General features: G+C 43.1%; 1 protein-coding gene across 1 annotated transcript in view; it reads left to right on the top strand.

The window, feature by feature from the left end:
- The window catches only part of LOC125438354 (2-oxoglutarate dehydrogenase-like, mitochondrial), a 53,835-nt gene that overhangs the window by 29,700 nt on the left and 2,465 nt on the right, over positions 1-21,670 (top strand). The window contains exons 4-12 of the mRNA XM_048506766.1: positions 5,387-5,489; positions 6,822-6,937; positions 8,135-8,289; positions 11,371-11,517; positions 14,342-14,432; positions 14,664-14,843; positions 15,975-16,103; positions 17,997-18,176; positions 19,446-19,598. Of these exons, the coding sequence (XP_048362723.1) occupies positions 5,387-5,489; positions 6,822-6,937; positions 8,135-8,289; positions 11,371-11,517; positions 14,342-14,432; positions 14,664-14,843; positions 15,975-16,103; positions 17,997-18,176; positions 19,446-19,598 (1,254 nt within the window). The remainder of the gene's footprint in view (positions 1-5,386; positions 5,490-6,821; positions 6,938-8,134; positions 8,290-11,370; positions 11,518-14,341; positions 14,433-14,663; positions 14,844-15,974; positions 16,104-17,996; positions 18,177-19,445; positions 19,599-21,670) is intronic.

Genomic DNA, 21,670 nt, shown 5'->3' with positions numbered 1-21,670 from the left:
GTGCAGAAGGGGTCTTAAACTGGTTGTGATTTTATTCTGTGTAACAGGATAATGGAACTCAACAGTTTAATGATTCATCAGTAGAATGAGTGATTGGATTTTCCCCATTTGACTGTGAGGTTGGTGTTGGATTTCTTGTCAAATGGGGTAGGGTAGGAGAAAGATAGTAGGATGGGCTCTTAATGATATACACGTCTGCCTGCTGAAGAGAGCTTTGACTCTCAAAAGCTCATGCTCTGAACATCTTATTCTTCTCTAAGGTGTTACTCGACTCGGATCTAGCTTGTCTATTGTAAACATGGCTACCCTCTGACTAGAAAAAGTAATATATCATACAAATTTGATAAAGAAGGGAGCACTTTCTCTATGATAGTGATCTTGCAACTATGGGAAGATTTTGGTGATCCCACAAAATTTAGGATTAGGATCTGGAAGTCCCAGATTTGAATCACCACTGAATGACCTTAAACCAGTTGTTTGCTCTCAGCCTAGCCTACCTCACAGTTTGTTTGTTGTGAGGATAAACAGAGGAGGAAAGAATGATGAGAAAAACCACTTTGGATCTTCAGTAGGGAGAAAAGTAGGACATAAGATCGAGTTGTTCCACCGGGCTTTTGGAGAAACCAGCCGCTGAGTGTGCCCCCCCCCCCCAGGTTAGGGGTCCTTAACATCAGTGGGACCCATTATTGGAATTTATGGGTCCCTAATACCATCAGGACCCACTACCCCCTCCCTCCTCCTCCTAGCAGGATTAGGTTTAGGTGGGACGCCTTCTTGGATATAATAACTGTTGTTTTTACTGTAATTATGGATGTTTATGATGATTTTATGTGATTTTATGCTGTACACCGCCTAGAGCCCTTCGGGGATGGGGCGGTATATTAAATTAAATAATAATAACAATAACAACAATAACAACAACAATAACAGCAACAACAACAACAACAACATCATCATCATCATCATCATCATCATCATCATCATCATCATCATCATCATCATCATCATCATCATCATAATAAAAGTATGTTCACACATAAATATTCTTAAAGCCAGGTGTGAGGAAGTTAACAGAAATATGTGTACTTGGCAATTTTTTTATTCTAAAAGCTCTAAAAAGTATAGGAAATGAATTCTTTATTTAGTATATCTTATACCCATGATATTGTCAGTAAAATGATTTGCCCCTCTATGCCCTGGCTAATATTTTCAAAAGAAAAATACTAGAACTGATCTGCCAACTGTTTCATTGTGCTCTCTGAAAAGTAAATCATTGGATGGAACAGAATTTCTGTACCTCTTTCTTCTTAAAGCATATTCAGACTGTCACTTCTGTAGTGATTGAGGAGAACTTTTAAAATGACACGGTACAGCCAAAGCAAATTATTTTCATTGTATCGTGTGGGAATAGCTATATGTTAAAAAGATGAATTGTCCAAAGAGCAACAGGCTGTATGTGGAAAAATGGTTTTCTCTGGGTTTGGACAGCTGGTCTGTGAAAGCTGCTATGGAATTATGATGAGACCTCTGGAAGATCAATCCTGCAACCTGCTTTTCTGGGTCCAAAATGGGGGGAAAGGCAGGGCAGGGAAGAGTCCTCTATCCTTGCAGAGAATGCTGGGTATTAAAGTGACCTCTGTCCCCCCGGTCCCCCAAAAACTCACGGTGTGGGTGGGGGGCGCTATGCATGCACATTATCTTCATTTATAGGCCATTTGCTTTCCTTCATCCTGAGGGGAAACACAGGAGGCACATATTTCCTAATGCCGGTTTTCCCCTTCAGTCCTGAGGAGGGACTCTCTTCTCTTCACTTTTTCTGGAGCAATATTGAGGGAGCTGTCTGGTCCCAGAGGTTTAGGGATGTTTGAATATAATATACATTTGTAGCTTTTTGTTGTCGTCCTTCCCTTTTTCGTTTTATCCCTTTCTGCAATTAGTATTCTCAGTTAGTTTGTTGTGAGGCATTAACACTCCCCTACCGCTGCTTTTGACACCGAAATCCTGAACCGCGCCTGTCCGTTTCAACAGCGGGTCCATTTTGACAATGCAGTCAGGAAATCAGATTATCGCAGTCTCGTTCTGAGTGGGAAGAAACTGGTTGTTTGAATTAAAACAAAAGAGTCATCAAAAATTTAGTAGCATCCTGGGAAAGGATGTGTTTCCTCTGAGTCTACTTTCACTCCTTCCCCTGTGAAAAAGGCAAACTCTATGCTGGGGATAATTAGGAAAGGAGTTGATAATTGCAAGGATTGTCATGCCCTTATATAAAGTGATGCACATAGGGGCAAAAAATCCAAACTTCATATATACGCTACAGGGATCAGTGCTATCAGTCACAGACCAAGAAAGGGATTTGGACGTCTAAGTTGATAGTTCCATGGGAATGTCAACTCAATGCATGGCAGCTGTGAAAAAGGCAAACTAATACTAGGGAATAATTAGGGAAGGAATTACTGCAAAGGTTGTCATGCCTTTATATAAAACAGTGTGACAACACTTGGAGTGCAATGTTCCTTCTGGTCATCACACATCTCAAAAAGGATATCGAAGAGATGGAAAAAGTGCAGAGAAGGGCAACAAGGATGATTGAAGGATTGGAGCACCTTCCTTATGAGGAGAGGCTGCAGCATTTGGGACTCTTTAGTTTGGAGAGGAGACGTCTGAGGGGGGATATGATTGAAGTCTATAAAATTATGCATGGGGTAGAAAATGTTGACAGAGAGAAATTTTTCTCTCTTTCTCACAATACTAGAACCAGGGGGCACACATTGAAAATGCTGGGGGGAAGAATTAGGACTAATAAAAGGAAATACTTTTTCACACAACGTGTGATTGGTGTTTGGAATATTCTGCCACAGGAGGTGGTGATGGCCACTAACCTGGATAGCTTTAAAAAGGGCTTGGACAGATTTATGGAGAAGAAGTCGATTTATGGCTACCAATCTTGATCCTCGATCTGAGATTGCAAATGCCTTAGCAGACCAGGTGCTCAGGAGCAGCCGCAGCAGAAGGCCATTGCTTTCACATCCTGCACGTGAGCTCCCAAAGGCACCTGGTGGGCCACTGCGAGTAGCAGAGTGCTGGACTAGGTGGACTCTGGTCTGATCCAGCAGGCTGGTTCTTATGTTCTTATGTTCTTACGATTCTTTGAAGGTTTAAGAGAGGCTGGAAGTGTCTTGTGCCAATTAGGGTGGTACATTACTTAAAATGTAATGCAGATGACACCCAGATGGTCCTTACAATGGCGGGCTGGCCGCACTCGGCCCCTGAGGCTCTCCAGCTGTGTTTGGAAGCTGTGGCTGGTTGGTTAAGAACTAGCAGGTTGAAACTGAATCCAGCAAAGACGGAGGTTCTGTAGGTGTGTCAGGGGGAGATGTTGGCCGGCTTTAGCTTGCCTTTGCTAGATGGCGAGGCTTTATATCTGGCCTTGTCGGTCACCAGTCTGGGGGTGATCCTGGATTCCAAGGTTTCCTTGGAGGATCAGGTCACCAAAACGGCCCAGACAGCTTTCTATCACCTTCGTCAGGCACATCAGTAGGCCCGTTACCTCTCCCATTCTGACCTGGCCACGGTGATTCATGCAACGGTCATTGCCAGATTGGATTATTGTAACTTGCTCTACATGGACCTGCTGTTGCATATAATCTGGAAATTAAAGCCTGTTTAGCATGTGGCTGCTAGACTCCTAGTTGGAGCCTCTAGCAAGGACCATCTAACGCCTATCCTGTACCATCTTCATTGGCTGCCTATCAAGTACTGGGTTATCTTCAAGGTATTGGTTTTAACCTTTAAGGCTGTGAGCGTTCTTAGACCCATATACCTTAGGGACCGCCTTTCCTCATATTGCCCAAATAGGTCTCTCCACCCCTCGGAGGAGAAACGTCTGGTTATCCCTGGCCCCAAAACTATCCGGCTGGCCTCTATAAGGGTCAGGGGCTGTTTGGTCCTGGCCCCTACCTGGTGGAATATGCTCCCAAATGAAATCAGGGCCCTACGGGACTTGAGGTGTTTCCGCAGGGTCTGTAAGATGGAGCTTTCTCTGGTGCCAGCCGGGCTGACATCTATCTTTCTGGCCTCTCGGGGGATAAATTGGGTTTTTTAAAAGTTGCCATCTTGGCTGTTTTTAGCTGTTATATTGTATAATTGTTTTAGCGTTACAGGATATTTATTGCTGTTTTAAATCTAGTAATGTTTTTAGGATGTTGTATTGCTGCCCTGAGCCCTTCAGGGATGGGCGGGGTAAAAATCTATAAACAAACAAACATCCATGCCCTGACAGTTAGCTCTCCAGGGTCACCATGGGATGTGGGATGCTGGACTAGATGGGCTACTGGTCTGATTCAGTCGGAATCTTGTTGTATTCTTAAGTTAACTATCTCACACCTAGTACATTGTTGTTTTATTTTAAAAGGAATGTAGCGTACTGTTAAAGGAACTCCGGTCCTGGGTGGGTTCTTCCCCCAATAGTGTAGCAATATTCATGAGAAAGGGCTTCCCTCTCTTATGGCAGCATTTTTATGCTTTCTGTGGTCAGAGATTGCTTTCCGTATCAGCTTTCCTGATGAGGACCTGTTTGTTGCAGAGCCTTTGGTGGCATTTTTAGGGGGTTGTAGCTCACAAAGGGCACTTGCTCAGAATTTGCTCAGAACACGTCAGAATTTCCTGCTGATCCATATTGACAGAGAACTGCTCCCCTGAGCAATATTGTACAAGGGAAGAGTAGTATGAGTAAGGGAGGTGTCTGACATGGATGTTTGCCTATCATATCTTCCCATTGAGGGACTCCTGACAAGAAACCTCAGAGGACTCCAGAAACGTTTGATCCCTCTTCCAGGATTTTCTTCCTGCATGCTGCAAAGACATTTTATGACATAAGAAACCAGGGAGGATTTTTATGCCTTTCTTTAGTTGTGGGTGTTGCTGTTGTAGAAAACAGAACATGTTGAACCTGTGTTCTGCAGATTCCAGGTGCTGCTCTGGAATATAAGTAGATGTGGTGCCTAAAATGAAATGCATAGTCCTGTATTTTCCAACAGCCCCCTATTTTCTAACAACCCTGGACCACAGAAACTAGAAAGATGGAATCTCTTCTTAAAACTGCATCGATAGAGAAGACAATAACTTTAATTTATAAGCCTGTGTCAAATAAGTCTTATCATGGTTCACATATCCAGTGACGGCACTCTGTGTTTTTATTTTGTGGAGCCCTACAAATGTCAGCTTTATCCACTTGGGATTAATGACGTTTCTTTTGATGAGTCTTTGAGTGACGTGTCTCTTGGGCGCACAAACATTGGTGAGCTCTCCCCCTCGACTAACTTCGTTGGCGTGATGTTTTCTTCTCTGCCTTTTCTACCACCCTTCTTCACCCCTTCAACCTGTTCAGATCCGTGGACATCACGTGGCTCAGCTGGATCCCTTAGGAATCTTGGATGCAGATCTGGATTCGTTTGTTCCATCAGATTTAATCACTACTATTGATAAACTGGGTGAGATTTTTTTTTCCCAAATCCTTGGTAATAAATTAACAACCACAGTGAGGATAATGCCTCAGGACTGAGTGCATCAGGCAGCTACATGAGCATTAGAAGCAAGAGAGAATGTTCAGCTTTGCAGAGTGTCAGACAACTCTTCTTTCACGAGATCATCCTCTAACACTGTGTATTAATTTATGATAAATTGGTTAAAGTTTGTCAGTATTAATTAATTAAATTTGGTATACTGCCCACCCCTGAAGGGCTCTGGGCGGTTGCACAATATACATAAGAAGAAGAAGAGTTTGGATTTATATCCCCCTTTCTCTCCCATAGGAGACTCAAAGGGGCTGACAATCTCCTTGCCCTTCCCCCCTCACAACAAACACCCTGTGAGGTGGGTGGGTGGGGCTGAGAGAGCTCAGAAGAACTGTGACTAGCCCAAGGTCACCCAGCTGGCATGTGTGGGAGTGCACAGGCTAATCTGAATTCCCCAGATAAGCCTCCACAGCTCAGGCGGCAGAGCTGGGAATCAAACCCAGTTCCTCCAGATTAGATACACGAGCTCTTAACCTCCTACGCCACCGCTGCTCCTGCTCAGGTGGTGCATTAGCTTACATCCTCCTGATGCATCTAGATAAACTTGTCCTCGGGTTTGCAGATACCTCCTGGTCAGTGTTGAGTGTGTGTTTTTACTTTTATTTATATTCATATATTTATTTCGGCTTGCAGTCAGAGACCAGCATATACAAATAAGCACACTGTTTGATGTTAAAATACAAATATTGTTAAAAACAGTCCTAGAAAAAATAGTTTTCTGTTAATCTAGAATCCACAAATTGCAAGTTAACAAGTTAAATCAATGGCAATAAAATACAAATTAAATAAAATCTATAAAAATGTAGGCCTTTTTATAACTTTCATTTTTCCCCCTTTTACAGTACCTCCAAGCAAACTTGGCTACATTTGTCGTTATTTTGTTCTTCCATTAACCAAAATTGAGATGAGAGTTTTCCTTTCTCTTCCAGGATATTTCATCAATATTGGGTTAATAAAATTATGCCTCTCAGCATCTAACAACTTACAGTCAAAAATAAGGTGTTCAATAGTTTCTAATGAGCCCTTGTTGCACAAGCATTTACAATCCTCAGGGGCTTTTAAAAGATATTTACTAGTTAAAGCTAGCGTTGGGTTTTTACTTTTAGGCTCAAACGATATAATAAACCCTCTTCCTTTTATTTGTCTTGAAATTAATAGGTATTTTCTTTTAACTTGCATGCAAAGAATTGTCTGTGTGGTAAACAATGTTTCCTTCTCGCCACGTTGCTCTCAATGGATATCCCACAGGATTTTATGGCTTATACGAATCTGACCTGGACAAAGTGTTCCAGTTGCCCACGACCACCTTCATAGGAGGGAATGAGTCTATGCTTTCTTTACGAGAGATCATCAGGCGACTGGAGGTAAGTTGGTTTTCTGGAACCCCTTTTCTCCTCAGCCGGATACAATTATTCTGTTTTTCAGGCTTGATGTCCCTGAAGTCTTTTTTATTTATTTATTTTATTTATACTTTTGATTTATTGGCCGCCCTCTCTGGAAGGATTCGGGCGGCTTACAAGTGTTCGGCAATATTCGGCAATATTCGGCAATATTCAAGTTGGCAATATTCAAGTGTTCCTTAATTTTTTTGTCTTCTACATGCCTCCAAAAAAAATGGCAAGGAAGCCATGACACATTCATTATAATGCTCTTATCTAATTGACTTTTTAAGGAGACAGGACATTCATTGCTCAAAGCACACTGGAGGCCCCCTGCCCCCTGATCAGCCGTACGTAGCATTGCTCCAAAGTACTCTTTGGATTATAGAAATATCCCTGGCGTACATAAAAATATAAAGAAAGGTGTTCCAGCAGGTGTACCACCTGCAGCCCTGACCAGCAGCAAATGCTCAATCCAGATCTTCTAACAAGAACATTTTCTAGCCACGGTAAATGTGAGTTCTTTACTGAAATGCACTGCCTGTATCTGAAGCTGTGGTTGCATGACAGCATGTTCTTAAATTCTAGGTTTTTCCGAAAGAACTGGCGGATTTATTTTTAGGGCCTGTGTGAATGTAATGCAGTCTATGCACCTTTCAAGAAGGGTCATGGGATCATGTACTCCTTTCTCTTTCGTACTGTGATTCCTTCAGCTTTTTAACCATAGATTGGCACTCATATTTGACAATTAGTGAACATGATTGTAAAGCTCTGTATGTTCCTAGATAGTTTTCACAAGCTTATGGCATGGTGGAATTTGTTGAGTGTAGGTAGAGAAGGGCTGGTGGAAAAGAATGCAGTTCCATAGCTGTTTCTCATTAGTATGGGGGTATTATATCTGTGCAGACTCTTAGGAGATGTTAGTTTATTGCAGGGGTCTTCAAACTATGGCCCTCCAGATGTTCATGAACTACCATTCCCATCAGCCCCTGCCAGCATGGCCAAGTGGTAGGGCTCATGGGAATTGTAGTCTATGCACATCTGGAGGGCCATAGTTTGAAGACCCCTGGTTTATTGGAATGTTACCTTATAAGCACGAAGCAATAAACTTCCTCTGATTTATGATCTGTTTTAACTGCCTTTCCTTTCTCATACTTTAAATTAGTCTTTTATGCTATCTAGAATACATACTGTCAACACATTGGCCTGGAGTTTATGTTTATCAACGATGTGGAGCAGTGCGATTGGATTCGGCAGAAATTTGAGACCCCAGGCGTCATGAAATTCACCAGTGAAGAAAAACGGACATTGTTGGCTAGACTGGTGCGGTCAACAAGGTACTTTGGATCGAAGTGGTCGGTGTTCCTTATGAGATATGCGTGGCACAGCAGTTCTCAAATATTGTTGTATCAAACTTCCCCAAACAAAGGAACGAAATTGTGCTTTGGTGGTTTTGACCAAGACTTTTGAGCAAACTGATCAAAAAGAAAGTGAAGGAGCAGTGCCAGTGGGAATGGGCAGTTGGATATTAAGTAATCGTAGCCTAGATGAAAAATCTGTCGTAATTAACATAGCTGCTTATTAGTCAGCGGAAATGAGAAATCAGTAGCACAGAGAGAAATTACAGCAACACGTGCAGTGCCATTAAGTAAAAATGGAAGTTGGGCAAACTTCATGTGGTATCCTAATTCACCCTTAGGAAAAGGAGCAAATGACAAGTCTGCTTCTTCCACTACAACTGAATCCAATCCCTCCAAATCATGACCCTTCCTGACAAACATCACCTCTTGTCTTGTCTGCTCCTGCCGTCAAAATGGAGTCATCTACAGTTTGGCAGGGAAGTCCCTTGGGGAAAGGATACAATCCTTGAGAATCTCTCTTGGGCTGTGAACATAACAATAATGGTTGGTCTAGAACAGGGGTAGGGAACCTTTAACGCTCAAAGAGCCATTTGGACCCGTTTTCCATGGGAAAAGAAAACACTTGGAGCCGCAAATAATTTTTGACATTTAAAATAAAGATAACACTATATATATTGGGGTTTTTTTACCTTTTACTCCGCTCATTCTGAGAAGCGCATGGATGCGCCCGCCCTGCTGCCTGCAGGGTGGGCAAGGATGAAGCCGGTGGCTCGGCATTTCAGTGGAGCATAGTCTGGAACTGGACAGAAGAGCCGCATGTCTTGGCTCTCTCAAACCCACTGGAGTTCCCTACCCCTGGTCTAGAACATTTGTGTAATCATTTACATAGTTACTAGAACATAATATTTGCCTTCCACAATGATGTTTGTTTAGTAAGACAGCAGTACATCATTCCTTCCTGAGTTTAATTAAAAGAGAAATGAATTTGAGCCAGATACTTTTAATAACCAGGCTAACATGGCATTTGAATGACAGACTGCTAACAATGTGTCACAAAGAATTTTTTTCTCGTTTATCTTCCTGATGCCAAACAAACAAATAAATAAATTACAGTGTAAACTTTGCAGAGCCGCTTGTGTGAGTTAATTCTGTAAGGATCTGTTTTAAAACAGCAGGGAGAAACCAGACAATGACCAGTTCATATTTGTTGACAATATGCTGAAAATGCCAAGCGGAGCAAATAAATCAAACTTGCTGTGTGGCCAGTTCTTTCAGCCAGGAGTTACCTTGTGATCTCTGGTTCTGTAAATAAACTGACATTATCAAGACTATGGCCAAACTATGACCTCTACCTCTGTGTCCTTTTGTTGGCCCTCTAGGTTGCTGAGTGGAACAGCACATTGGAGGGACCACTGGTTTCATTCACTAGGGGCCTTACCTATGTTTTTATGTTACTCCAGTCTAAGCATATTAAAATAAATGGGCTTAGACCAGTGGTGGCGAACCTATGGCACTGGTGCCAGAGGTGGCACTCAGAGCCCTCTCTGTGGGCACGTGCAAACAGAGTCACCCCCTACCCCACCCCCATCTAGACTGGCTTGGGCTGCTGGGATCAATTATTGGCATTAAACCTAAGACCTAGTTTCGGGGAAGCAGTGTAGGTAACCCTGTTAAGCACTGTTAAACCCCACTGATTTTCATGGGAAGAACTAAAGCTCAATCCTTTACCTGGCAGTAAGCTCGGTTGCTGGCAATGGGACTTGCTTCTGAGTAAACCCTCCTAGGGTCGTGATTCACCCGTTGGAAGAGTTGCACAGTTGCTTCAAAACAAAGCCACCGACTATTACCAATCTTACTCCCGAGTAACGCACGTCTCGGAGCCAACCGTTTTTTCTAAACTAAAACCTCAGTATTCAGGTTAAATTGCCGTGTTGGCACTTTGCGATAAATAAGTGTGTTTGCTGTTGCAATTTGGGCACGCGGTCTCAAAAAGGTTCGCCATCACTGGCTTAGACTGTAGGAACTACATAGGATGTCACTATTAGTTAATTAACGGAAAAGAGCCATCTTAGGCAGGAATGTTTAGAATCCTGCTCAGGTCTGTTTGGCAGGGCTTACATTTAGGAAAGTTTCCTTGGGATGGCCTTGGGAGGTTGATATCGCTGGATTGTTTTCAAACCGGGATGAACTGACCTGATAGCCCCTTAGGGGACAGAAGAGCAGAATATAAATAACTGCTAAATAAATGACATTAATAGGGTTTTCCATGCACACGGTCCATGGCAATATAGTTCCAGACGATATTACGAGTAGCTTTCCTCTTGGGCCTTCAGTATTCTCGAGCTTTATTAATGTTTCTTTCATTGTTAGTTTAAAAATGTTTCAATTGTGTATACTGCCTTGGGCCACATGCATTAAAAAGAAATTCTGTAGACCTGTCATTAAAAGATAGCTTTCTGTTTCTCTGATGATTGGTTCTCAAGGCATAGATGCCAGCAGAGTTGTTGACAAGATAACAAAGCATTATATCATATCAGCAACTGCACTTTCTAAGTTTTCTGTTCTGCCCAGCAATGCATGTTGCAGTGAGAAACCATTTCCCCACGTAACGTGAAGGCTGGCCTCGCCATCATACTTTTCCATTGTTCAAAACTCCTCTTCATTAGATGACAGCCTTCCAAACATTCTTCAGCAGATATAGAAGAAGAAGAAGAAGAAGAGTTTGAATTTATATCCCTCCTTTCTCTCCAGCAGGAGACTCAAAGGGGCTGACAATCTCCTTGCCCTTCCCACCTCACAACATACACCCTGTGAGGTAGGTGGGGCTGAGAGAGCTCCGAGAAGCTGTGACTAGCCCTAGGTCACCCAGCTGGCGTGTGTGGGAGTGTACAGGCTAATCTGAATTCCCCAGATAAGCCTCCACAGCTCAGGCGGCAGAGCTGGGAATCAAAACCGGTTCCTCCAGATTAGATACATGAGCTCTTAACCTCCTACGCCACTGCTGTCTTTCTGGCTGTCTTATTTCATTCACGTACTGCCGTCTGTGTCCCTGGACAGATTTGAAGATTTCCTTGCCCGGAAATGGTCGTCGGAGAAGCGCTTTGGTTTGGAAGGATGTGAAGTAATGATCCCTGCTCTTAAAACGATCATCGATAAATCTAGTGAAATGGGGATAGAGTATGTCATAATGGGCATGCCTCACAGGTAATTGCTTGCCTGATTTAATGTAATAACCACGACCACTCAGCAATCGACTCATTTGCATAGTGTGACAGACGGTGTTAATTGATAACCTGATTTTGAGGGAGAATATAGAATGGGACTAGTGTTGTTGATGAAATACGGGTGTAGCCCTGCTGAAACATAAGCTGTAATTACAGGGAATTCTGGGGGAGTTTTTAGTCAGCCAGTATGGCAAGGCAGGCAGGCTTTATTCTTGTTTTGTATCTGAATTCATGGGTTATCATCTGAATGGAAGAATCAAAAACTGGAACGATTGCGTCGGGCAACTGCACCCAGTCAGGGGTACCGAGTTTAATTGACACCTGGTATTAAAAATTATAACTTATTTGGACATTTGAATGCTCTCAATAAATTCAAATAAGAAAGGCAACCTTCTGTTACATAAATGCCTTACCTTTTAATATGATCTCTTGAAGTTAACTGATGGGGCTGTGGGTTAGACTTCTTGAGAGAAATGTTCTCAATAGTTTGCCTTCCCCAGCTAGGCTCTCTTTGATTTCCATCTCTCTCTCTCTCTCTCTCTCTCTCTCTCTCTCTCTCTCTCTCTATCTATCTATCTATCTATCTATCTATCTATCTATCTATCTATCTATCTATCTATCTATCTATCTATCTATCTATCTATCTAATCTAATCTATCATCTATTTATTATTTATTATTTATTTATTTATTAGATTTTAAACCGCTCATCCCCGAAGGGCTCTGGGTGGCGTACAGCAGGCCTGCAACAACAATACATAATAACATTAAACACAGCAGGCTAAAAACAACATTCTACACATAAAAACTAGGGTAATTTAAAACAATGTACAAATCTATAACCATAAAACACAGCAGCAGCAATAATATATGGTGCCCGATCCCAAGGCCGGGAGGGGACAGTGCTGATTAGATAGTATATCAGGCGTGCCACTTTTTCTTCTCAACTCTCAATCTTCTCAACTTTCTTCTCAACTTTCTTCTCAACTCTCAATCTCTTCTAACTAACTTTACTGTCTTTTTTTTTGACTGGGATATAAGATTTCAAATTTCCATTCCAACTCATATCTGATGAAGCTTTGGTTCTCAAGCGCTTCTATGCTGAAAATCTTGTTGGTCTCTAAGGTGCTACTGGAATTGAATGTAGCTGTCGTTTTCCCCATTACTTCACCTGTAGGTGAAATGTTCTTTTTTTAAAAAAAAAACCCCAACTATAATAACCTTTTTTTGCCTTCAATCCTTATTTTAACATTCAATCAAAAATAATTTACAGCTTAAAGAATAGTCTTAAGTAGAGTTGTTCAGAATGCTACTCAGGTCGATTCAGTGGGGAAAATGTTCCTTGGATTGCACTGATAAACAGTTGTGTTTAATCTGACCTGGAAGTAGAAGTGGGCAGCATGGTGGCCAAGTTTGCAGATGATACCAAATTATGTAAAGTGGTGAGAACCGCAAAGGATTATGAAGAGCTCCAAGAGGACCTTTATAAATTAGGTGAGTGGGCTAAGAAATGGCAAATGCAGTGCAGTGTAGCAAAATGTAAAGTGATGCACATAGGGGCAAAAAATCCAAACTTCACATATACGCTACAGGGATCAGTGCTATCAGTCACAGACCAGGAAAGGGATTTGGACGTCTAAGTTGATATTTCCATGGGAATGTCAACTCAATGCATGGCAGCTGTGAAAAAGGCAAACTGTATGCTAGAGATAATTAGGAAAGGAATTACTGCAAAGATTGTCATGCCTTTATATAAAGCAATGGTGCAACCGCACTTGGAGTACTGTGTTCAGTTCTGGTCGCCACATCTCAAAAAGGATATCGAAGAGATGGAAAAAGTGCAGAGAAGGGCAACGAGGATGATTAAGGGATTGGAGCACCTTCCTTATGAGGCGAGGCTGCAGCGTTTGGGACTCTTTAGTTTGGAGAGGAGACGTCTGAGGGGGGATATGATTGAAGTCTATAAAATTATGCATGGGGTAGAAAATGCTGACAGAGAGAAAATTTTCTCTTTCTCACAATACTAGAACCAGGGGGCATACATTGAAAATACTGAGGGGAAGAATTAGAATTAATAAAAGGAAACATTTTTTCACGCAATGTGTGATTGGTATTTGGAATATGGTGCCACAGGAGGTGGTGATAGTCACTAACCTGGATAGCTTTAAAAACGGCTTGGACAGATTGATGGAGGAGAAGTTGATCTATGGCTACCAATCTTGATCCTCCTTGATCTGAGATTGCAAATGCCTGAGCAGACCAGGTGCTCGGGAGCAGCAGCAGCAGAAAGCCATTGCTTTCACCTCCTGCATTTGAGCTCCCAAAGGCATCTGATGGGCCACTGCGAGTAGCAGCGTACTGGACTACTAGTCTGATCCAACAGGCTCTTTCTTGTGTTCTTAATCCTACTAGTGTTTCCCCAGAATTTTTGATCCCTATTCCTTTGCCCTTCATATTTTTAGTTTTTAAGATTGTAAGCCGCTTTGAACATCTTTATGAGACTAATTCCCACTGAGTAGTCCTGAGCAGAAATCTCAGCACACCTCCTTAGGGTTGGTTTTCTACTTACCTCTTTTTAGAACAGGGTTTCCTGCACCTTCAAGTGTTATATAAATAAAATGATAATAAAAAGATTCATAGAAATTTATTGGAAGCTAGGCAAGGTTTTAAGTTGACGATGTCTGTGGAAATCAATCAAACAAAATTGAACTGTTGTCCACAGAGTGCACAGTTTTGTTTCCTGATGTTTGCTGATTAACCCTTTGTATTATTTTTGTTTGTTTTAAAAACCACATTTTCCATAAGAGGACGGTTGAATGTCTTGGCCAATGTTATCCGCAAAGAACTGGAGCAGATCTTTTGCCAGTTCGACCCAAAGCTTGAAGCAGCAGATGAGGTGAGAGGCAGTGGGATATTGTCAGTTAGCAGTGAGTGCTAAATATGCTGATGGGTATTCCCAGACAAGGATATTTTTTCTACAACTAAACTGCTTTCACTAAAAAACCCTCTAAAATTCAGAAAGTGTGTGATTCTTTTTTAGTCTAATGTGGATATATGAGTCACACTGCCTTTGTGATTATTCATATCCTATTCATATGTGTCCCTTTAACAATTCTTTGTGTCTTAGGGATCAGGAGATGTAAAATACCACCTGGGGATGTACCATGAGCGGATCAACCGAGCAACAAATAAAAACATCACCCTCTCCTTGGTAGCTAACCCATCCCATTTAGAAGCAGTGGATCCTGTGGTACAGGGGAAGACCAAAGCTGAGCAGTTTTATCGAGGGGATACCGAAGGGAGAAAGGTGAATCTGCCTGGATGGCTCTTGACTTTTGTTTCTGGTAGACTATTTTATAGTAGTTTTTTAGCAGCAGAAATACAAAAGATACTACTTCAGTCCTTAGAATGCATTATTATTTCAGTGGCATGCATGCAGCATTGGTTGTATCAGGCATGCAGTTTGTCCCAGTCTGAAGTGGTCTTTATAAATTTAGCATGAATAAGCGGCAGTTCCTTGAAGAGATGGTCTCTGAGGCCCCTTCCACACACACAAAATAATGCGTTTTCAAACCACTTTCACAACTGTTTGCAAGTGGATTTTGCTATTCCACACAGCTTCAAAGAGCACTGAAAGTTTGAAAGTGCATTATTCTGCAAGTGCGGGATGAGCCTGAGGGATGGTCCAGAAGCCAACTGTGATGCGAGGGCTGCTTTGAGACAAGAGCGGGCCGACAAGGGGCCAAGCTTCCGACTCCCGTGTCGCAAAGTGGCCAGCTGCCAAGTCCTGCTAGAATAGGTTGTGCTCATCTGTACACTCCTGTTTCCCTCTGAAGATTGCAGGGGAGTGTGTGTGTGTGTGACTCGCAGAGGAGTAGCTTTTGCCCAGATTGCCGTTCTTGTCATTAAAGTGATTTCAGTGAAACATCTGATTCTTTGCAAGTTGCGTTACGATCTGTCAGGCCTGCGCCATGCTTGGCCTGGCAGCTCGCACGAACACAGCCTTGGAGCAGATGGCCCAACTATTATCATCGCCCAAGGCCTCTTTCATTCGCTTGCAAGTAACTAGCTTAATAGTGCTCAACTGTTTCTCCTTATCTGCCTTCCTGAATGAGTAGCCTGCCTGTCCCCAAAACAATGCCTCTTTCTCACTGTCCTTTCACATGCTGGTATTATGGGAATGCGAGAGTGGGGGGATTCTGGGTTGAGTCAAACTGTAACTTATAGGTATATACTTGGGGCCAGAAAGCCAAACCTCAGTTTCGGCTATCTGGCCATTGGGCTAACACAGTTCTGAATAAAGCTCTTGAATCTACCTTGAGTCTTATTACTGACTGGAGTACTAGACTCTTACATGATCAGAGGGAAAAACTGGGGATCTGTATATATTTGGAACTTGCAAATGGATAATGTTTTTTTTTAATTCTTTACTTCTTAGGTTATGTCTGTACTTTTACATGGAGATGCTGCCTTTGCTGGACAAGGAGTGGTTTATGAAACCTTTCATCTCAGTGATCTCCCATCGTACACCACCAATGGCACCATTCATGTTGTGGTTAACAATCAGGTAACACCCCCACCCCCATATATATATATTTGGAACTTGCAATGTTGTGGTTAACAATCAGGTAACACCCCCACCCCCCATATATATATTCTTTCATATATATATTTCATATATAAAATTCTTTCATATATATATATAAATATATATATATTTTCCAGGTTCTCTTAACTCCACCCATCAACTCCTCTTAAAGGCACAGATCTAATCACACCGGTAATTGCAACATTAGAGCCCCTTAAATTGCAAAATTATCAATATACCTGTGATAGCAAGCATATCGATTTTGTAATCCCTTTCTTGACACCCCCCCCCCCCCCCCCAAGCAGAGGAAAAGCCATTCTCTGGACCACATATTGCTGAAAAAGGGAACTATGTGCTAGATCCCCCTCTCTTACCCTCCACATACACACTCTTTCTCTCTCTCTCTCGTTCTATCTCTCTTCCTGCCACTGCTGCAGCCGGGACCATTGTTTTAAAATACAGTCTTGTTTGAAATAAAGTTGTAGAAAGCCCTTCTGATCATTAGGAAGGGCAGAAGTAGAGCAGGGGAGGCGGGGTAGAGAGAAAAAGAGACCCTCTTGTGTTGTTCCTTTTGCAAAAAAACAAAGAGAGGATTGTTTTTAAAACAGAAGTTTGTCTGAAAGAAAGTTTTTAAAATGTCCTCCTGATTATTGGAGAGGGCAGAAACAGTGCGGGGGGTGGGTGGGGTGGAGTGGATCCAGAAAGAGACCTTGCCTGTGTTGTTCCTATTGATGTATCGATGCAAGCATTTAGAGAGGGGAAAGCGTGCAGAGTGGTGCAAGGGAGTGGGGGTGAGACTAGGCAGGCTGGCTGTGGGCAGAAAGAAGAAGTCCGGGGCAAAGCTGTGCTCACTGGCGACTCTGGCTGTGAAGCAAACTTAAATTTGTGCTAGAAGTGGCCTCGCTTGCCACGGGGAGAATAGAAAGTGAAAGCGGGCGTGAGGGAATACGTCTGTACAAGAAATCTTGGTGCGATGCACATTTGCCCCATCATGCAGCAGATGCCTTGTGCATCATTGGCCACTGATCTCCTCACTGATTTGCATCTTCCCAAATCTTCTGGGGGCACCAAAATACTCTGAGCTGACCTTGGTCTAAAGAATTTGGAAGCGAGTCCAGAAAAGCTGGGAAAAGTTACAGGAAGGAAACAGGCAATGTCTGAAGACTGTTCATGTAGGATTGTTCTACTCTTAGAATGCAAAATGTTTTATTACGTTTGCCCAAGTCAGGTTTGAATAGCCATGAAATGACTGCAGTGCTTTCTCTTCACTGTTTCTATTAACAATAAAATGTTATGTGAAATAAGAGGGGGGAGCTATGAAACATGGGGCCATTCCAAACTTGCTGGTCCTGAAAAGTCCGGGGCAAAGCTGCACTCACTGGCGACTCTGGCTGTGAAGCAAACTTAAATTTGTGCTAGAAGTGGCCTCGCTTGCCATGGGGAGAATAGAAAGTGAAAGCGGGCTTGAGGGAATATGTCTGTACAAGAAATCTTGGTGTGATGCACATTTGCCCCATCATGCAGCACATTTGCCCACATCATGCCTTGTGCATCATTGGCCACTGATCTCCTCACTGATTTGCATCTTCCCAAATCTTCTGGGGGCACCAAAATACTCTGAGCTGACCTTGGTCTAAAGAATTTGGAAGCGAATCCAAAAAAGCTCTTAAGAGGGGGGAGCCATGAAACATGGGGCCATTCCAAACTTGCTGGTTCTGAAAAAGTGCATCATCCTGCCATGTAATTAACCATCAATTAAGGAAAACTTACATTTCAGTTCTTAAAAGGGAGAGGGAAAGCTCTAAGTATACAAATAATTTGTAATGGCCGTTATCTTGGATTCTAGGTTTAGTTATATGTTTATTTGCCCAGATTGGCTTCACTACTGATCCCCGAATGGCTCGCTCATCTCCGTATCCAACAGACGTTGCTCGGGTGGTCAATGCCCCCATATTCCATGTAAACGCTGATGATCCGGAAGCAGTGATGTATGTGTGCAATGTTGCTGCAGAGTGGAGAAACACGTTCAATAAAGATGTAGTTATTGATCTGGTAAGTCTTGTCTTGTCCCTCTTCCTTCTGGCTGAGGTCTAGCGTGACCTTCAGTTCTCGCCTTTCCCACTGCACTCCTTCTAAACCCCACCCCCCTTGAAAATGTTCTGTCAGACTCTGTGGATTAGTAGCACAAGGAGCAACAGTAAGAAAGGGAAATGATCATGAACCTTCACAGACCCAGACAAACTTGAGGAATATGAGTACATAGTTCATTGGATCTTGGCCCTTGAAACCTTTCTGGAGTAGATGATAAACGTATAGGCCAGAGATCTACAACCTGCTGCTCTCCAGATGTTCATGGACTACAAATCCCATCAGTCCCTGCCAGCATGACTAATTGGCCGTGCTGGCAGGGGCTGATGGGAATTGTAGTATATGAACATCTGGAGAGCCGCAGGTTGCGGACCCCTGGTATAGGCACTTACTGAACATGGTTCAGTGTTGTTCATTTTAAGTTGCAGGATTTAGAAGACCCAGCCCAGGGATAGATCCTAATTTTACTCCAGCTGGACCTTTTTTTAAAAAAAAACACACAACATGATAAACTTCAACTTGACAGCAACAGTGGTATTAAATGTGAGTTATTTCAGCTTGTTTTCATTGCTGTCTTCCAGTTGTAAAAGGTGATGAAACAGTGATAAAGGGACACACCTCTGGGTGTCTGCAGAGTGCACGTTTCTCTTAGGCCCCCTCTGCACACGCAAAATAATGCGTTTTCAAACCACTTCCACAACTGTTTTCAAGTGGATTTTGCCATTCCGCACAGCTTCAAAGAGCACTGAGAGCAGTTTGAAAGTGCATTATTCTGCATGTGCGGAATGAGCCTTAGTGAAAGCCTTACCAGATATGTAGGGTTAATGATAGGGCTTCAAATCAGATTCCAAATACTGAAGCCTCTCTTTAAGAATTAACGTGCCCGCTGAAACCAGAACCGACTATGAATTTTCCATCGTTTAATGTGTCGTGTTCAAATTCATGCTTTGCTTTCGTTCTGTTTTAGGCTTCTGTTGGCTCTGCAACTGTAATCTTTTTGCATTGTTTCTGAATCCCCCATCCATCGACGTGTCACCTGCCTTGTGTCCAAGCGGGAAAGGCAGACTAGGAATAACATAATGTAACATAAATAAATTTGCGTAAATAACCCCACTGCTCAGTTCAGTTTTTATAGGAAACCCGAGAGAGGTTCGATCTTCCGAAAGTCAAGAAGGTAGGCAGCTGGATACCGTGCAGCTCCTCATCAACTAACAGTAAGACTTTGGTGTGTAGGTTTGTTACCGAAAGCGAGGCCACAACGAGATGGACGAGCCCATGTTCACCCAGCCTTTGATGTACAAGCAGATTCAGAAGCAGGTGCCCGTGCTGAAGAAATATGCGGACAAGCTGATTGCCGATGGGACCGTAACACTGCAGGAGTTTGAGGTACAGCATGCCAGCAAAGCGGACGGCCGTCACTCGATCTGGGCTCGTAAACAGCAGCGCCATTTAGCTAGCTAGCTTGTTTGTTCTTTTGATCCCCCCCCCCCCCCGTTTATACATAATGAAAGTATGTCAGATGTTATTTCTCCCATGTTTATACATTTACTAGCGGGCCCAGCCACGCGTTGCTGTGGCAATTGTCCTTCTCATCACAGTCCGCAACCCACACAGATGTCCATGCAGGTCCAATGATCCCCAGCATAGCCTTTTGGGGTGGTCAAATGGAATCCCTCTTTCCCTTCTCAATGCACATCGTTATATGGTGCTGTCTTGTTTTTTTAGTATAAGGTAACCCTTTCCATTCCACAACGGAACTGTGCAGAGTGTGAATCCCGCTGTCCATGAGGCTGGTTGACATGCACAGTCCTGGCTTGGGTAAGGCAGAACTGGGGCAAGGAGGGTATCCCAGCCAGGCAGCAGAGGCAGGGTGGTGAGGTGCTCCGATCGAGGCCAGCTCCCTGGGTTCTTACAGGGCCATGTGCAAAAGAAGCGGAGGCGATGAGTGTTGGATTTAGCCCCCCACCCATGACTTTTTCTTAGAAGAAAAAGTCAAACTCTAGCTCGCTTTTAGTAAAAGAGAACTGTGGCGAATATGGGTGAGGAAGTGGGTAAGTGGTGGTTGGATGTGAGGGAGGGCAGAGTGAGGTGTGTGAGGAAGAGCTGGATGTATGTTGTGTGGTAGCAGTGGGTGAGGCACAGAGAGTGAAAGTTACCTGCGTGTGAGGGGGGGGGGACCCCACCTGACTTCTCTCACGGCAAAGTGTGTATGTGTTTCACTTCCACTCATATTACCTACCAATTGTACTGGCCCACTGTTTTCAATGCTCATCTCCAGCCCATCTGAGTGGTATTCTCAGCCCTCAGGCCACAGACAGACAGGCTGCATGAACATTCTAAGGGCGACAGTTAAACAGAGGCAGCTTCATGGCCTGGTGCGCTAGGAAAAAGATGTTTTACCTGGCTCAGGTATGGACTTTCGGTGGTTTGAAGGTCCAAGTACCTGCCCGCAACAGGGAGGGATGTCCTATGAAAATTTGGGGGCGATCCATCCAGCAGCTTCTGAGGGAGAGCATCAGGGACAAACACACTGTTAGATTTTTATATATATAGATTTTTATTTGTTTTATGTATTTATTACATTTCTACCCTGACCCTCCCCTTTTGGGCTTGGGACGGCTTCCAACAGAACATGTATCAATACAATTCATCAGTAAAATCTATAGGTTTGAAACCACAAATAACTCCTGTAATTCGACGATGGCGATAAAACTTCTGAGTTCCACATGAACTCAGCTTCAGAAAGAAAGAGGAGAAAAGAAATAGGAGGGGAGGGGGAGGCCACGATGACAATTGTTGCTGCCTCAACCACAGGCCTGGTGGAATTGCATCAGACCCCGCGGGGCCCTGGCCTTACTGGACAGAGTGTTCCGCCAGGCCGGGGCCACGGCTGAAAAGCCCTGGTCCTGGCTGAGGCCAAACAGACTTCCCTTGGGCCAGGGACCCAATTATTTTCTGGGAGATCCTTAAGAGGACTGCCACTAAGTTTTCCCTGGATTTTCCGACATCAACTGAGACTAAAAACTGAACCTCGTGAAAATCACTCACTCACTCACTCACTCACTCACTCACTCACTCACTCACTCACTCACTCACTCACTCACTCACTCACTCACTCACTCACTCAATCAATCAATCAATCAATCAATCAATCAATCAATCAATCAATCAATCAATCAATCAATCAATCAATCAATCAATCAATCAGTTTTATTACAGTCAAGGACAAGAAATTGTTGAATACCGAATATAAATACCGTGTTTCCCCGAATATAAGACATCCCCTGAAAATAAGACGTAGTAGAGGTTTTGCTGAAGTGCGAAATGTAAGGCTTCCCCCGAAAGTAAGACGTAGCAAAGTTTTTGTTTGGAAGCGTGCCCGACAAACAGAACACAGAAAAATAAGACATCCCCTGAAAATAAGCCATAGCGCATCTTTGAGAGCAAAAATTAATATA

This window comes from Sphaerodactylus townsendi, linkage group LG08 (genome assembly GCF_021028975.2).
Source record: "Sphaerodactylus townsendi isolate TG3544 linkage group LG08, MPM_Stown_v2.3, whole genome shotgun sequence".
NCBI classification, from domain to species: domain Eukaryota; kingdom Metazoa; phylum Chordata; class Lepidosauria; order Squamata; family Sphaerodactylidae; genus Sphaerodactylus; species Sphaerodactylus townsendi.
Note: the sequence above shows the minus strand (reverse complement) of the source record. Positions and strands in the feature narration are given on the sequence as shown.